This window comes from Tiliqua scincoides, chromosome 8 (genome assembly GCF_035046505.1).
Source record: "Tiliqua scincoides isolate rTilSci1 chromosome 8, rTilSci1.hap2, whole genome shotgun sequence".
Lineage (NCBI taxonomy): Eukaryota > Metazoa > Chordata > Lepidosauria > Squamata > Scincidae > Tiliqua > Tiliqua scincoides.
In genome coordinates, this window is record NC_089828.1 from 27,955,634 (window position 1) to 27,972,842 (window position 17,209).

Sequence of the window (17,209 nt, forward strand, 5' to 3'; positions counted from 1 at the left end):
TAGATGATTTCCTACACTTTCAAAACCCCAGACAGCTAGTCAAACTCTCCTGGATCTTCCTCAAGTTTCTTTACATTATCAATTATCCTGGGACAAAACCCCTTAAATTCACTCTAGTCTTTATACAGATGGTAAGAGAAGCTCCCTGGAAATGAAAGATGGAGCTTCAATACAGTTGAGTCAGAAGCCTCCACATAAAAAGTGTATTTATTAACACTCTTATTTACATGCTAAATGTGTTAATTGCCATTTTTTGAAGCTTAACAGGCTCAGCTCTTTGACCTTCTGTTTAAAAGACCTCTTTCCATAATTCTTCTAACTTGTTCAAACTTGTCCCACTTTGGAGTTTATCCCTTGTGACCATGGGTGGCCAAAATGAAACACTTGCCGATGACAACTCTGAAGGATCAAGTCTGGATGATTTTGTGGTCTAGAATTTCATTTCCACATTTTGCATAGATAAGGATCAATGATCTCCAGTCTGTCATCTTCTAATCTAGATCAAATCTGCAAGGAGACATTCAACTTAGTTGCCATTACCTCCTCTTGTATTTTGATGGCTGTCAGGCGTGCCTTTTCCAACTCCAAGTTTTTGTCTTTCAGTTGTTTCTGTGTCTCAGCAAGTTCCCTGCGATTCTTCTCCTTGAAGTCAACCAGCTGGTTCTGAAGCTCCAGGGTTGACGTCCGTGACTCCTCTACAATTTCTGCCATCTAGCAAACAGGGAAATGTAAATAGGAAGAGAAGATGGGAAGCAACGAAAAGATTTTCAAAAAGGGAAAAATATGTGCACCTGACCTCTGACCTACATTTATAAGCTATATTTTCAAATAGTTTGGGCAAAACAGAGATGCCCAAAGAGCAAGTTTGCCAGTAGACATTTCTTTCAGCTTGTGGTTCTCAAAAACTTATGCTACAAAATCATCAGTCTATGTTTGTTATCAATACAATGGTTATTTAAACCTTGCATATGATTGGCATGATTCCCCTCCCTAGGGCTTCAAGGAAGGACTCCTTGGCCAGGCAGGAAGGAGGGCACGCATGGACTACTGCCCATCTTGGTCTTTCAACCTCTATAACTGTATTAGTTATTGTCAGTTAAGAGCACAAGAATCTTTCTTAGCTAGTGACAGTTGCTGTGGCTTGACAGTTAGTGGATCAAGGACTCTGACAGTAACATTCCACTTCCTTACATTAGGTTTGCATAACAAAGACCTTAAGGGTATTGTTCTCTCTACTGGATTTGGAATCTGTCTTTCCATAAAAGTTAACCATTTCCAGACATTTCTGCAGTCTTTCCTGGCCTTTTAGTTGAAGCACATAATCGTTCTAAAACTACTGTAATGAATTTCATTGTAGACTCTCTTTGGGCTTGGCATGGAGATATCTCCTGCTCTAAAGATGGGTTGATTAGAGGCCCATCAGGCTGTGCTTTTGGTCTGGGAGAGAGGTAATAGGATTTGGGATGGGACAGAGATGTCCCTTGGGTAGGGCAACTAAGGTGGGTCCAGAACTTTCATGAGCAATATATGGTCATAAAAGGGGGCCCCACACTGGTTGAATTGCCCCAGGTTTGCACTCTTTTAGGGATGGTTCTGGAACTGGAGACTGTGGCTACTACAGGCCACCATATTCATGGGGGATCCATTCCAGGACACCCCACATTTAAGCAAAACCATGGATAATGGGGCAGTGGCGTTCCTGGGGGTTCCCACGCCTGGGGCATCCCCCAGGATTCCGCCTCCCCCACACCCTTCTCTCGCCCCCTTCTCTCCCCCCCGTGCACCTGACCCGGAAGTAATTGCAGTGATGTCACCGTCACCACAATTACTTCCGCGCAGCTGCCTCCTCTGTTCCCCCTTTGAAAACAAGGGAGAATGGAGGAGGCAGCCAAGGCCCCCATGGAGCCTTCTGTGCTGCGGGGGTCAGACCCCAGACCGCTGCAATGGAAACCTCCACGCCGCTTGTAAGCCGCGCAGAAGGCTCCGTGGGGGTTGGGAAGCGGCACGTGTCTCCTCCGAAGTCGGAGGGGGTGCATGCCACTTCCCCTGCACCTCGGAGGGACGCCCTCCGAGGCGCAGGAGGGGCAACCCGGGCCACAAGGCTTCCCCTGAGCCATGGAGAGACGCCCCCTGAGGCACAGGAGGAGCGACCCGGGCCCGGAAGCGGCACACGTGCCCTCCGACTTCGGAGGGAGCGCGCACCGCTTCCCCCCGCCTCTGAGGGACGCCCTCAGAGGCAGAGTAGGGGCGCCCAGGAGCACTCCTGCGAGGCAGTGGGAAGCTGCCTCCCAGGCAGCGGCACCAACTGGGCTGCCCCCTTTCCCCTCCTCTTTTATAGGAGAGGAGATGGGCACCCTAGAGCGTCAGTGCCTCTCTAGGGCGCCTGTCTCCTATCCTCCTATAAAAGAGGAGGGGGGGTGGGGTGGCTCAGTCGATGCCCAGGCGCTGATGGAGAGGCAGCAAGCTGTCTCTCTGCAGCACTCCTGGGTGTTCCTCCTGGGGGGGGCAAGGCTCTGAGGCACACCTGGAGGGTCGGCACTTGGGGTATTTGCCCCGTTTGCCCCCCCCAGATATGCCAGTGTAATGGGTGACACCTCCCCCAGCCCTCCAGAGCAGAGTTGTGCTCTGGTCAGCTTCAGAGGCTTTTCGGAGCCCCACAGAGGCCTTGTGCATTTGCCTACGGACTCTATGGGCTTCAGAATGGTCATTTGGCCAAAAAACCTGCAACTTGGGTAGGTTCTGAACTTCTAGCTTTTGAAAGGGAGGCAGGAAGCCAAAGACATATGAGTGAGAAGATGCTGCTGCAGCCATCACCGTCACCCTTCAGGCTCCCTACCTGCTGAATTTTCAGAAGAAAGAGAAAGCAAGGAAGCCGTCTAGGCTACTTGTCTCATCAGCTCGTCTCTCTACAGTGGGTCCTCCTTATCCGTGGGCTCAGTATCTACAGATTTGAGTATTTGTGGGTGCTGATACTGGAAGGCCTTAGAGCAGAGGTTTTCAGACTAGGGTGTCGCAACACCCCAGCCTGAGGGCCCTAGCCTCTTTGCCCTTAAGGGGTGGGGGCAGCCAGGAGGCAGGGAGAAGGCAGTGGTGTGATTCCTAGGATCGCGACACTCAGGGGGCTATAGGGGCTTGGCTACACTCACCACAGCCTCCTGCAGCCTCCTGGGGGTACGGGGAGCCCTGCGCGGCTATCCACAGGGCTCCCTGAGGCTTCCAAAGTGAAAGTGGGGCGATCACACCCCGCCTCTGCTAAACCAGAAGCGGAGCGCAATCACTCCACTTTCACTTCTAACGGGGCTGCAGGGACTGGGGGCACCCTCCAGTCCCTGCAGCAGCCGTTCCTGTATGCAGGGAGCCCTACGCGAGCCTCTGCAGGACTCTCCAGGTTAGCAACAGTGAAAGTGAGTGATCGTGCTCCACTTCCAGTTTTGTGGCGGCAGAGTGAGATTGCTCACTTTCACTGCTGCTGACCTGGGGAGCCCTGCAGAGGCTCACACAGGGCTCCTTGCATACAGGGATGGCTGCTGCAGGAACTGGAGGGTGCACCCCAGTCCCTGTAGCCCCCCTGAGCAGCACGATCCTGGGGATCGCGTCGCTGCCTTCCCCCGCCCCCGCTGCCTCCCCCCTGCCCTCGCAAGGACTTACTGTGGGTTTCAAACTCCCAGAGAGTTTGAAAAACGCAGCCTTAGAGGATCTTCTGGATGTGACTGGACGTCAGCAGCAAAACTGTCACGTCTTGGAGGTCTTCTAAGGTCTAGATCAGGGGTCTCCAAACTTTTTGGCCAGAGAGCCGCATCAAATGTCTGGCATGGTTTGGACGGCCGAAAAAAAATTTAAATATAAAATTTATATAAATAAATTAGGGATGGAACTTAGATGTGTGAATAAATGAATGAATGGGCTCATTCATTCAATCTCTCTAGCCCTTAGAACACCCTCCAGATGCAACCAGAGCACAGTTCTAGTCATATTCAGCAAAGTGGGCCAGAGGCTCTAAGGGAACAAGAGGCTGGCCGCAGGCCACATCAGGCCCCCGGGCCGGGGTTTGGAGACCCCTGGTCTAGAAGCAGATGCAACCTCCAGAGTTCTGGGAGCAGTCCCCCGATAAGTTATTGCTGGGCTGCTCCAACCTCCCTGCATTTAATTATTTGTAGATTTTGGTATCTGCAGCTGTTCCTAGAATGGATCCCCCATGAATACCAAGAGCCCACTGTACTTCCTCTCTCCTTCCACTGCACTCTCTGTCGTTTGAAAGGACAGCAGGAAGGTACTGAGAGGAGGATGAGAGCAATGGGAGGAAGGAGGTAGGAAAAGAGGGTGATTATTTTTGCAGTGCATAAGCATGCTGGGGGCAGCACTTGAACTCAGTATAATACACTGGAGAGAGGGGGTCTTGGGCCTAACTGTATATCTTCAACCTAAACTACAACACCCTTGTCGAGGCCCCTCCCAGATGCCCTGACCCCCGACTTACCCTGGAGCAGGCACCCCATGCCCAGGGTGGGGAGGCTTCCCTGCCCTTGAGGGCGGCAAAGAAGGTTGGTTCAACCCAACCAGACAGAGGGGACTAGCAGGGCAAACAAGGAAACAAGCCAGGAACAGGAAAGGCCTTTTCTGCCCCACCTGGAGGACGGGGAGGGGCCAGAAGGGGGTGGGCTTGCTCCATAAAACAGGGAAGCCAGGGATGAGAGGGGGGCAGTGTGAAGCAGGGAGCTGTGAGGTGAACAGCTCCTGCTCCCAAGCCAGGTGTGGCAGCTCTGCTAAGGAGGAGGACAAGGGTAGTGGAACCCCTTCCCCTCCAGCCAATCTGAGGCCTCCCTGGGGGTGGAACAAGCCTGCTCCAGGCCCCTCCAGGGGTAGGCCCCTACATCCCTTTCCCCAATTTGTGCCCATTTTGAACTACACACCTGCTTCTGGCACACCTCGGTAGAGAAATAGTCTTCCCCCCCCCATCACACCCCTGGTATCAGAACTGGACTGCTTGGAGATGCAAATGTGAGGCAGGACCTGGAGGTGGGTGTGTGAGTCAGTTTGGTGAGAAACAATCCCAGTTATGCAACTCACATTTCCTGTTGCAATTACTTATAAAGTTTTGTAAATTTAATTATTTTTATTGTGCATTTTAATGATGGAGAGAGCTCCATCATAAAAACACCAAACTAAACTAAAACTCCAAATCCTCTGATGACCTTCCCCAGCAGCTTTTACAGATGCTAAACTGCATGTCAGAAGGAAGGAAATAGAACTTGGGGAGAAGACCTGTAGATTGAGATGAAAGGCTAGGGTAAGTTTTCATTGTAAGAATTAATGATTAAGGTGTACTATTATTTTTACAGTTTGCTTTGATGTACCCCTTTGTTTCTCTAGAAAACAACTGGCCCTGAACTGCTAGGATAGGGCAGGATTAAAAAACAAGAACATTTTGTTCTCCAACTTGCTGGAGAGCAGGAATCACTCTTAAAGGAGTGATGGCAGAAAAACTTCAAAGGAAATTCCTTCAGCTCCAAGACACAGCTAAGTTAGAATGAATCAAAATTATTTGATTGTATTCATGCAGGCCTGAATCAGAATTAAGGGTTTCTATCACATTAAAGTTTGATAGTATCCTTCTAGCTCAGCTTACGTTATCACCAATTACTACAGTTGTGAATTATCGCTGTGCTTCTCTGACCTCAATGCTTACATTTTTTCTTTCTCTTTGCATGTGCGCATGCATTCATACTCCCTTGCACACACACACACACATAAGAAAAGCCCCACTACATCAGGGCAAAGGCCCATCTAGCCCAGCATTTTGTTGCCTCCAGTGGCCTACCAGCATCTCTGGGAAGCCCACAAGCCAGAGAAAAAGGCACACAGTACCTCTCTCTCGCCATTGCACCCATTCAACTGCCATACTACTGCTAGACATGGAGTTGGTACACATCATAATTCATAACCAATGACAGACCTGTCTTCCATAAATTTGTCCAAATCCTATTAAAAGTAATCTTGGCTGTTTTTGCCCAACAAACAAACGAACATGGCTCCCCATCTGGTTACAGGCTTGATTGTATGGTCTCCAGATAAAAAGCACATCACTTTTGTTTATAAGGAACTCTTGCAGTTTGATAAGGAACTCTTCCTGCAGAGTTCCTGTCCTAACTCTGGCTCCAGCTCTAAAAGCTTCCACTGAACTTCCCCTGGGTCTCAGGCACTCAGTACAAAGTTCACATTTCACTTTCATTTGTACTGTTTTTTTGCTTTTTAAAGTTTTTTGTACAATTTGGCCTTTTATTTGTTCTCCCCTCCCTCCTGATATTTAATCCCTTACCTCCTTGTGTAACTTCTCAATAGTCTTGTCCAGTTGCCACCGCTCATTCTCCAATTCACTCTTCAGCCTTTTTAACTGATCCTTCTGGCTAGTTTCATCTTTCAGCAAGTCATTTAACCGTTGCTGCTCCAGGCTCAGCAGCTTAACATTTCTCTGCAGCCATAAAGAGAATCACACAGTGAATTCGAAGCGATGGTTGAAATTTTAGGATCCAGTATACTGAATTCACCCAAACAAAAGGTGCAAAAATAACTATGACTGTCAGTAAACCCATTAACAGCAGATGGGCATTTAAACTGTAAGTTCCTTGGGGCAGAGAACTATCTAGATGCTGAAACAATAAGAAAATAGAAATCAGTATTTCAAGATTGAAAATTATTAAAATAAAAGCACCCCGTATCCAAATTAACCACAGAAATGCCAGAGTCAGACTTGTTTGTACTGTTTATTGAAGAAATCCAAATTCTTTCTGCAAACAATGGCATATCAAAAGCATTTATGCAAATGGAGTCGGCCTGGTGGTTTGTTTGCTTGGTTTCTTACTGCTCCACTTACAGGCTTCATATTGCATCTGCAATTGCATATTGCATTTGCATATTGCGTATGCATCATATTGCATATTGATAGTTGTGTTTTTCCCCATAATTTGGATTTTTTAATCCAGCAACAAGAAAAACAGATGGGCAATAGGTCACCTGCTGCTTTTATAGATCTGTTTTTTAAAATCGTTTTCTAGTTGTTGCTGCTGTTTACATTTTTGATGCATCCTTTTATTAATTTTTAAATGAAATACAGTGGTATTTATTGAAAACGCCTTGAACATTTTCATAGAAAAGCAGAAAGTAAACATTTTAAATAAATACATAAAGAATGACTAATGACTAGTATTGCCCAGTGAAGGAATGTGTTTAAAAGGAGGGCTGGACAGATCACATGAAGTACTGATGATATACGATATTCCAAAAGACATCACCTGTACACTTTCCCTCCATAACCATGAATATTAGAAATGCATTCTTCCTTTAGAAGAAGATTTTCAAAACTTTGCAGCTTCTGCACTGAATTTCCCAAGGCAAGAGGAAGAGGCAACCCTGGAAACGGTAGACTGGGATCCCTAATTTCTTGCCTGCTGTTGCACTCTAGGTAAGGGCAAGATGGTTACCACTATCTGGGGCATTCACCCCAATCCTGGGGCAAATGATAGCATACACAAGTGAAGGGAAGCCATTACAGCTGTTTTTCCTTTAGCAAAACAGAAGGTGGCTATCAGTATGCTATGATTTAAACAGGAGTTAATTGAAGAGGGCTGAAAGATCACACTCTTTGCACAACGAAGCTCTCAAGGCTAGAGTGCTGCTTAAGAAAATGGTCTCATCAGCGATACAACATTTAACAACCCAGAAGGTAACTTGGCCTTAAAAGCTCTCATGGTAGATTTTTTAAAAAAATCTTTTTAAAGACCTGTCAGCCTGCTCCATTCCAAAGCACTCACATAGCCTCACAAATCTCTCTTGTGCAGGTCATTCCAGTGGTTCTCAAACTGGGGCATCACAATGCCCCAGCCAGAGAGTCCTGCTTCTGCCCCCTTAAAGGGCAGGGAGGGGGAGGTAGCGATGTGATTGCCAGGATTGCATTGCTTTGGAGGGGTGCAGGGCTTGCTGCCACTTACCGGAGCCTGCAGCAGCCTCCCAGAGATGCAGGGAGCCCTGCGACAGCCTCTGCAGGGCCCCCCAACATGCGGAGAACGTACAAATAACAACTGCAACCCACTTCCGGTTTGCAATTGTGAAACCAGAAGTGGATTGCAATTGTTATTTTGCAATATCATGTTGGAGAATCCTGCAGAGGGTGGCACAAGACTCCCCGCACCCCTGGGAGGCTGCTGCAGGCTGTGGTGAGTCTCAGCAAGCCCCTCCGCCCCTCCAAAGTGACACGATCCTGACAATTGTGTCGCTGCCCCCCCTCCCACAAGGACTTACAGCAGGGCTCAAACTCCCTGGGAGTTTGAGAACCGCTGGTGTATTCCATAGCGCTGTTCCATGCAGCATGTAACTTTCCAGAATGGATCCTCCACGTTATATGTACGTGGTATGCTCAGAACGAACTCTTTTTCTGAGTTATGCGATATAATAATTCTTGAATGACACTGCCAAGCTTCAGCATTAAAAACCAGTGTCAAAGAGAGACACAGACAAAGAAGAAAATATATCATTTACATAAACGCACTTCAAAATCTTTGGTCAAATAAAAACAGAAAACTAACAACAGAAAGCAAACACCATTCTGAGAAAGACATGACATGAATACCATTGAAAAGAAGAAAGCAATTGTTATGGAGTGAGATCGGGAAACAACCAGCCATTCAGAGCACACACACCCCAACAAAGTTGTTTGAATGAAGACCTGTCTACAAAGACAGACTTTTCAAAATGTGCCACCTTCTCCTTACCTGCGCATCATTCAGTTGTGCTTCCAGCATCGATTTGGCGGATGCCAACTCCTGACCTTCTTCTTCTGAACGTGCCAGGGCATCCTCCAAGTCCAACTTGTCTTTCTACCATAAAAGACTTTGTTACATTCATTTGGTACTCTCTTGTTCCATCTTGCCTTACAGAGTAGGCAGAAAGCAAGATGAAGGAAAAATGTTGCTACTTTGGAGACTCGCATGCTGCAGAGTTTCTACCTCTTCCTCTAACTCTTCCTTATGCCTGTTGGCAGTTTGGCACATTGGAGCATGCTCTTCTTGTGATGCTGATTCTGCGTGTCAATCAACCCTTCAACCCCTCAGGACTTCTCAAGTCCCACATCTCATATGAACATGGGAATGGGAGGGTGGGAGGTCACCTTGCCTACTGCCCAAGCCATTGGGATCTGCCCACAACCCTGAAAACCCAAGCCACATTTGTGATTTCAGTGTTCTGAGCAACTGCAAGGCCTCTGGAAACCCCTACCCTGTGTCTCCACCCCACCTGAGGAGGAAGAGTGCACACATGGTTGCCCACAAAGCTCTCTCCATCATTCAAGCTATCTTCCTCATTCTGTTCCCTCCACCCCAGCCATTTAGCAGAGGCTTGGTTAACCCCAAACCCTCCTTGCTTGCTCCTTTGCTACAGCTAAGCAATCAAGACCTTCAGGGAAGTGCTTTGATGACTTTGTAGCTTACCTCACTTCTTTTTAGATTTTCCCCCATTCTCTCTCCCTCTCCTTTCAGGCTGTCGATGTCATGTTGGAGCGCCATCCTTTGGTCCTCCAGCTCACCAAGGCTTTCCTTCAGCTGCTGGTTCTCTTCCAACATCTTCTTTACTTGATCTTCCACACTCCTCTGCATGGCTTCAGCTGCAGCCTTTGAGCTGGAAATGGCATCCACTTTCTGGGAGTGCAGAACATTATGTGGGTCAGGAGGGTGCAGTGCTAAGGCCATTTTGAGATTTTGAACTGGGATTTATGAACAGTCAATTGCCTGTTGGGTCCTTTATTATTATATCATCCCCTCCCCCTTAAACATACATCTTGGCCCATTCATAAACAAAACCAGTATGCATCAGAAGACGTGAATGACATTGTCACACAGCTGCCATGCATCTTTAAGCATGATATTGAAGTAAGCAGAATGTCAAAGAAAGTCCTTCATTATCATGGACATAGGACAGGAGACATAATGGTGCAGTGCTTGATTTAAAGTGGCAGGTACAAAAGGGACCCTCAGTGGCTGCTACAGAAATCATCCTCTTTTCTTGAAGAGGCTAACAAAATTGATGGTTTTGTATAACAGCAATTGCTTGAGATGCGGCATCATTCTGCACTTGACAAGGAGTGGGGGTGGAAAGACATGCATTGGGATGAAGCAGAAATTACACAAAAGTTGGGAAGCTACCTAACTTGCTCAATAGGTTGTTGACAGTGGCTCAACCATGATGTCAGCAGATTGTCAAAGAACCTTCAAATGTGTTTTAATTATAAATGCTTAAGAAGCTCCTTGAGAACATACAAGATGGCAACTATTCTAGAAGAGGGCTATGTCTCCTGAGTGTTCCGTTATCTCATGTTCTTCCAAAAGGGCAGTGGTTCCCAACCTGGGGTACGTGTACCACCAGGGGTACCTGCCAGGACCTTTGGGGGTACTCGAAAAAGAACTGAATAATGGAGAAAAAAAGCAGGTCTGTTTTAGAATGCCTTGTAGGACTGGCAAGGCAGGGAGGAAGGCAGCCAGCAGGCTGCAAAAGCTCCACCAACTGCTAGCTTTTGGACATCAAATTGTGTATTATCACGTATGGATCAGTTGTTGAAAACATATGCATGTGAAATAATAGCAACTACATAAAAATATTTTGCTAATACAACGGGTACAGTTTATGGAAATGGGCTACCAAGGGGTACACCAGTGGAAGAAAAATCCGCTGCTATAGGGGACAAGTATATCCCACCAAAACTGCCATGTGGCCCCAAACTACAGCTTCTTGGCTACTTGTCAGCCAAGAAGCAAGGCCCATTTGTAGATGTTAGTACAAAGAGTATTTCTCACTTTCTGCAACGTGTTTTAAATTGGAAAGGTTGAGACGACAAGTTCAGCTCCCAATTCCAGAAGGCCTCCAAATAGACCCCATGAAAATAGGGAATGCTTCAGGGATCAGTCCTCTCAGAGGCTGATCAACCCCCTTAATACCATTTAATTGGAATCAGGCTGCCCCTTTCAGCTCTTCGGTGGAAGAGCCTGCCGGGAAAGGGAACAAAACCATTTGGTTGTTCTTTAAAAAAAATCATGGCATGAGCACAGGTTCCAAGTATTCTCCCCCTCACAGGAAACATTACTTAGAATCACGAGGCTGGAGAGGGGAGGGGGGAGCTGGATGCATGAGTGAAAGTTGGCCCAAGCAACCCAAAGCTGTGTAACAGACATTTAATCACCAACTGCCACAGGTCACCAACGACCTTGGCAGGAGTACAAAGATTGGACTTTCACTCAAATGAGCTGCCCTTTAACAAGTTCTCCCATGCATAGTGTAGCGCAGGACATTGTACTATCCACCTGAGAGACCAATTTGTCCCACTGCCATCAAAAATCCCAATCTATACAACAGGTGAAGCTGTGATATATGACATTTAGGTTGAAAACTGAATTGCTAGGCTTTTTTGAAATTAAAATTTGCAGGATATCACACTGTCCCTTGAATCACCCCTCACTGATCTCTCATAATACAAATTGCTTGTTTTGTGTTACTTAAATATATAATAAAGATGTCACCTTAAATCGGGGTGCCCAAACCCCGGCTCAGGGACCAGGGACTCCCAATCTGGCCTTCAGAGAGCCCCCAGTCTCCAATGAGCCTCTGGCCCTCCAAAGACTTGCCAGAGCCTGTGCTAGCCCAACGCAACTGCTCTCAGTGTGAGGATGACTGTTCGCCCTCTCACTGGAGCTGTGGGACAAGGCCTCCCTCCACTACTTGCTGTTTCACGTCTGTGATGCAGTAGTGGCAGCGAAGGAAAGGCTGGCCTTGCTTTGTGCAAGGCCTTTTATAGGCCTTGAGCTATTGCAAGACCTTCATTCATTCATACAAGTTCCATCTCTAATATATTCATTTATGTATATTTATTCAAATTTTAAATGTAAATTAATTCTTTTTTTTCTGGCCCCCGACAGTGTCAGAGAGATGATGTGGCCCCCCCTGCCAAAGTGTTTGGACACCACTGCCTTAAATGAGGAGGGAACCCAGGGACTGCCCCAACACATCCTGCAACTCCTGAGATGATCAGCACCATTAGAACACTGCTCATTTTTGCTTATAATATTCAAAAGATCTCAGTTCGACTCCCTCATTAAGTACTCTGGGGCAGAGCAACTGTCACCTTGTCCAGGTTTTGCCTTATCCCCTCTCACCTGAGAGCACACAGAACAAATATCTCACTAGGCACTGCCCACCCCCAGCCATCCTCCCAACACAGCCCAGACAGACCTATTTATAATGTGGCTTGCAATGCTCATCATTTTCTGTTTGCCATACCATGCCACACCTCCCTTCCCCCGTATCCTTTCAATAAGGTTTTATTGACTCTGGGGTGCCTCTGAAGAAACAGTACAGTACGTATGCATGTATGTACACATGCACATCTCCTCTCTCTAATACAGGAGCAAATTTTTTAAAAAAATTGAGGAAATGCTAATCATGCTTTCACTCTCTTTCCAAAACAAGCCTTTGGATCACCTTCTCCTGGATTAGGAGATTTGCTTAGAGCCAAAGTTCCTCTAATCCAGGAACCAGGAGGAGGTCACCCTAGAAGACCTGCATACTAACAGTCCACTCCTTTGAACGTTTACTCAGAACTGTGTCCCATTATAGAAAATGCAGCTTACTGCCAAATAGATATGTTGAAGTAAGCTCCATTGAATGCAGTGAGACTTACTTTCAAGAATACACACAGAATCTAAAAGCAGCTGCTGTGACTGTCTTCTTCTAGCCACTCATTAGTGCCGAGGCAAGAGAGCGGAGAGCACAGATTCATCACCACTCAGCTCCCCCCCCCCCCCCCGCTCCAGAGTCTTAGATTGGGAAACAGTCAAAAAAGTTCCTTGGGCATTCTGAGGCTCTGGAGAAGACATTAAGCTGACTTCTGTTGAGTTCCCACTCTTCCCATCAGAGAGAGCTAATCAGAGAGGAAGAAGGAAAGGGAGCAAGGGCAGAGGCAGGGCACCAGTATCCAGTGTGAAGTGCAGGCAAAGCAGGAGAACCAGCCAGTGCCTAGGGAAGTCCCCTTAGGTCCTCAAGGAGAAGGAAGGAAGTCTACATTTCCAAGATGGCTACATAGAGTGCTACTCAGCTGAGGTACGGAAGATTCCACACACCCCTTCCTGGTTCAGTGCAGATGCTAGAGCAAAAGTGCACTCATCAACATTAAAATTTTAAACTGTTAACTCACAAAATGGCCCTTTCCCATCTCCTCCCATTACTTTTCAAGAGCAGGTACTTCTCCCCCTTTGCTGTGCAGACAAACAGCCTGGGATTTTAATGAAGCAGCACCCTATCGGTATGGTATGGAATCACCACTGAAATGTGGCTTCCAGCTGATAGCAGAAAAGCTACATTAAAAGGCCACAAGTGGAAACAGCCCAAGGCTTATTTGCTGTACCATCATCTGTGACTCATAGTCATTCCACCAAGGGTTAAAGTAAGATTACTTGAGTCAACACACAGTGTCAAATATAAGCAACAGAACTGGCTGGGTGAGATTCCTGCAGACAGACTGGAGTTACTCGCTCTCTATTCAGTTGGAGTATATCAAGAACACAAAAAATCCTCAGAGGAGCCTTCAAGGGTCAGCCTACAATGCCTTGAACTTCATCTATTTACTTCCCAAACTAATTCTCTGCCCTGAAGTCCTTAGCATTTTGTGCTGAAATGGAATGGTAGCAGAAGGGTGTAATGTGAGTCTGATCACCACATACCATGTGCAACAGGTAGCGTTGCTTTTAAGCAGAGTTGTAGAAGCAGGCAAGACAGAATCAATCCACAGTTTACTGTCATCATCAGACTATACATTTCCCTGCCCCCATCTCCACCCCAGTAGCAGGCAATGAAAAGGAGTTAGGTGGTATGAAAACTCGTAGAATGATATCAGGTCACAAAACGAGTGTTCATGGACTTTTTAGGAGAGAACAGGACACAGTGATGCTGTTTGGGGCAACAATCCAGGCCAGCCCATCCATGTGGCCAACTGAGATGGTTGTCAGCAGAGGGGACTTCCATCCATCCATCACCTAGCCTAGATGGTTTTCTCACTGAATGGTAAAGGGGCCTAGTCAAAGACCTTGCCCCCAAGCCACATTCTCTATGCATGCAGGTGCTCATCTCAGGTAGGTTGCCCCCTTCCTGTAGTGAGGCCCTGATTACATTGCTTCATAAGCCTAGTAAATGTGTCAATTATAGAACAATTTCACTTCTGGATACAGGTTTAGAAGTGCTTACTTCAATCTTGGCACTTATTTCAATCTGAAATGTTTTGGCCTTCCTGATACATGTATCTCAAGAGTATTTATATGTAGTAGACAAGGTTCAGATAATTTACATTTATTATCAAATTTGATGACCATCTCTCACGCTAAATTAAACAGCAATGCTTCTCTCCCTGGATGGAGAGAAAGTGTTTTGATTGTGTGAACTGGAAATTTTTACATTTAGTTTTAAATGAATCTGACGTCCCACCCTTATTTCTGCTTTATTTTATTCCCCAACACCTCAAGTCGTTTCCAATGGCCTTATTTCACCATCTTTCCCTCTACTTTGAGGCACCACACAAGGATGCCCACAGTTCCCTCTCCTATTTAATCTGTCATTAGAGCCAGCAGCAGCTCACTTATTAAAGACTTAAGAATGGGTGGACATTAATATAAGCTTTTACTATAAGGAGATCATGCCTTATTACTTGCAGATGATCCTGGACACTCTTTCTTCACCAGTGGTACTCCACCAGTGTTTCTCTACCAGTGGTACTTGTACCACTGGTGATACTTGAAATCATGTCCGGTGGTACTCACAGGACCCTCAGACCCACCACCTGGCAGCAAGACCAGCAATGCAACGCAACAAGCAGAGTGCAAGGCTTAGTTTCGTGAGCAAAGCTTCAGTGTGTGCATTTTGCACACTCAAAAAGCCCTCCTGTCTGCCTTGAACCTCTTATCAGTGTTTGTCATGTTGTGTCTGGCCTCCCAGTTCGGAAGTAACTGGTGACAACATCATCACCAGTTACTTCTGGTGGTACTTCCCATAGGTGGATCATGCAAAGTGGTACAGGGGGGGATAAACATTGAGAAATGCTGCTCTGTACCAATCTTAATATCCATGATTAATCAATGTGGAGCTCTGTCAGGATTATACCATTAATTGGTCTAAATTCAATTGGCCTTTGGGCATGGGTGCTTTTAGGTCTTTATTCTCTGACTGACAATTTAAATGGTGACCAGATTGCCTGTCTCACCTGGGCCTAAAGATTCCAAGAGACTATCGTAATATTATCCATAATAACTCTGAATCCCTGCTGTCAGCCCTTCAACAAGATTCATCTACATGCGAATGAGCATCTTTTAGTATATGGGAAAAGATCAGTGTTTTAAAAATGAATGTTCTTCCCATATTTGCTATGCTTTGATATAGACTTTTGATGGTCTATATCACATTTCCACAAATTAGGAGGATTAATGAGAAAATTTATTTGGGCGAAGACACAACCTAGATTTTTTTTTTGGGGGGGGGAACACAACTTCCACTGGGAGGAGGAAGTTTGGGAGGCTTTTAATCTCCGCAATTTAGCATTCTATTACAGGATTTCTCTTAGTCACTTTGCACTAGTATACACAATTCTCTCACTCATCTCCTACTTGAGACCCACTGGAAATTTAACAGACCACAGGTATTGGGGCCCATCCCATGAAAAGTTGCCCTGGAATAGCCTCCTATAACCTCCATCAGAGCTAGCATTGAGCAGTCAATTTAATTTCTGTCCCTAGTCTCAAGAAAGATTTACAGTCTGATGGAACCCTAAGTTAGTAACGGGGGGGGGGCGGACCGTTTTTCTGGTCTGCTTGGTCCTCTAACTTTTGACTCTGGATAAATCTATTTGAACATAGTGGAGATTTCATTCCATTTGCCGCTTTTCAAACAGAAATTCTCACTCTCAGCATCTGCTAACTGGCCGCATATACAACTAAAACATGCATTGATTAAACAAACTATTTGGACCCCATGCCGATACTGCTTCTGAGACCACCCTCCCTGGTTTTGCATTCCCTAACATAGTTTGTATTTTTCTTTAGATTTGGGCCTCTCCTTTATAAACACTGGTGGTCTTTTTGTTGTTGTTGTTGTTCTAGACCTCACATACTTAAGAGAGGCCTCACACAGGGAACTGGTTTGTCAAATTCAACCTTTGACAAGGGAACGTTTTTTTAAAAAGGGGGCTCTGTTTTTGTTTGATCCCAGGTTAAAGCTTATTCAACAAAAGATACTGTTTCAAACTTTTAGGCACTGTTCCTTTTACATTTTTTAAAAAATCACTTCCTATCATTCATCCTGGAGATATGGCACAGAAATGGCACATCTCACCCACATGTTAAGGAACTGCCCCAAAGTTTATTTTCTGGGATGGGGTGTTGAATATAATTAGTAAGTTTTGTGATCTTGCAGGTACATTCTAAGACTTGCATGTTCTACATGACTTCTCAATTATTTGGGGCTTGTCTCGGTACACCAGACCATGGCTTACCATAGCACTGAGCGTGGCCAAATACCTTATTCTCCCTCATTGGAGGGAATTATTCCCTCCCAGATTGCATCAATGGTTATCTGAATTAGATGTGCTGGGCACATTTGAAAGGACAATATACAGAAGCAGACAAAAAGAAGTTTCATCTCAGTTGGAACTCATTCTTAGAACAAATCTCATCCTCACTGTTTTTTTTTTTTTCTGCATGATTACATAAATAGCACTCTTCTGTCTATACTGCACTGATAAGATACAGATTGGTACATACTCCTTTTCCCCTCTGTAACCTTCTCCTTCATATTTTTTTCTATATTTGTTTATAATTGTTAGTTATTGTGACATAATTAAAAACTTTTAAAAATATTAACAAAAAAACTAGGAAAGTTAATTGAATTCTGTTTATTACTGGGGCAAGTGCAGTTACTGGACTATCTCAAGGCTTAAGCCATTTCTGCCCAACGTTGCATATACGCAACAGGGACCAAATGTGTACACCTGTGAGCAAGGCAAAAATGGATTAATCTGGACATCCTGATTTACCAGTTTCTTTCTTTCTGGACCTTGATAAAATCCAGCCCCACCCAAGAACCTTAGCAATCTCACTATTGGCAAATCCAAGGGTATGGTTTTGCCTTGCATATT

The 17,209-nt window shown here is 45.7% G+C and overlaps 1 protein-coding gene across 3 annotated transcripts in view; it reads right to left on the reverse strand.

Moving 5' to 3' along the window:
- CGNL1 (cingulin like 1) overlaps positions 1-17,209 on the reverse strand; it is an 83,910-nt gene that overhangs the window by 15,635 nt on the left and 51,066 nt on the right. For all 3 annotated transcript variants that reach the window (XM_066636040.1, XM_066636039.1, XM_066636038.1), the window contains exons 9-12: positions 9,480-9,686; positions 8,766-8,870; positions 6,317-6,469; positions 541-711 (exon numbers count right to left, since the gene is read on the reverse strand). In XM_066636040.1, coding sequence (XP_066492137.1) covers positions 541-711; positions 6,317-6,469; positions 8,766-8,870; positions 9,480-9,686 — 636 coding nt within the window. The remainder of the gene's footprint in view (positions 1-540; positions 712-6,316; positions 6,470-8,765; positions 8,871-9,479; positions 9,687-17,209) is intronic.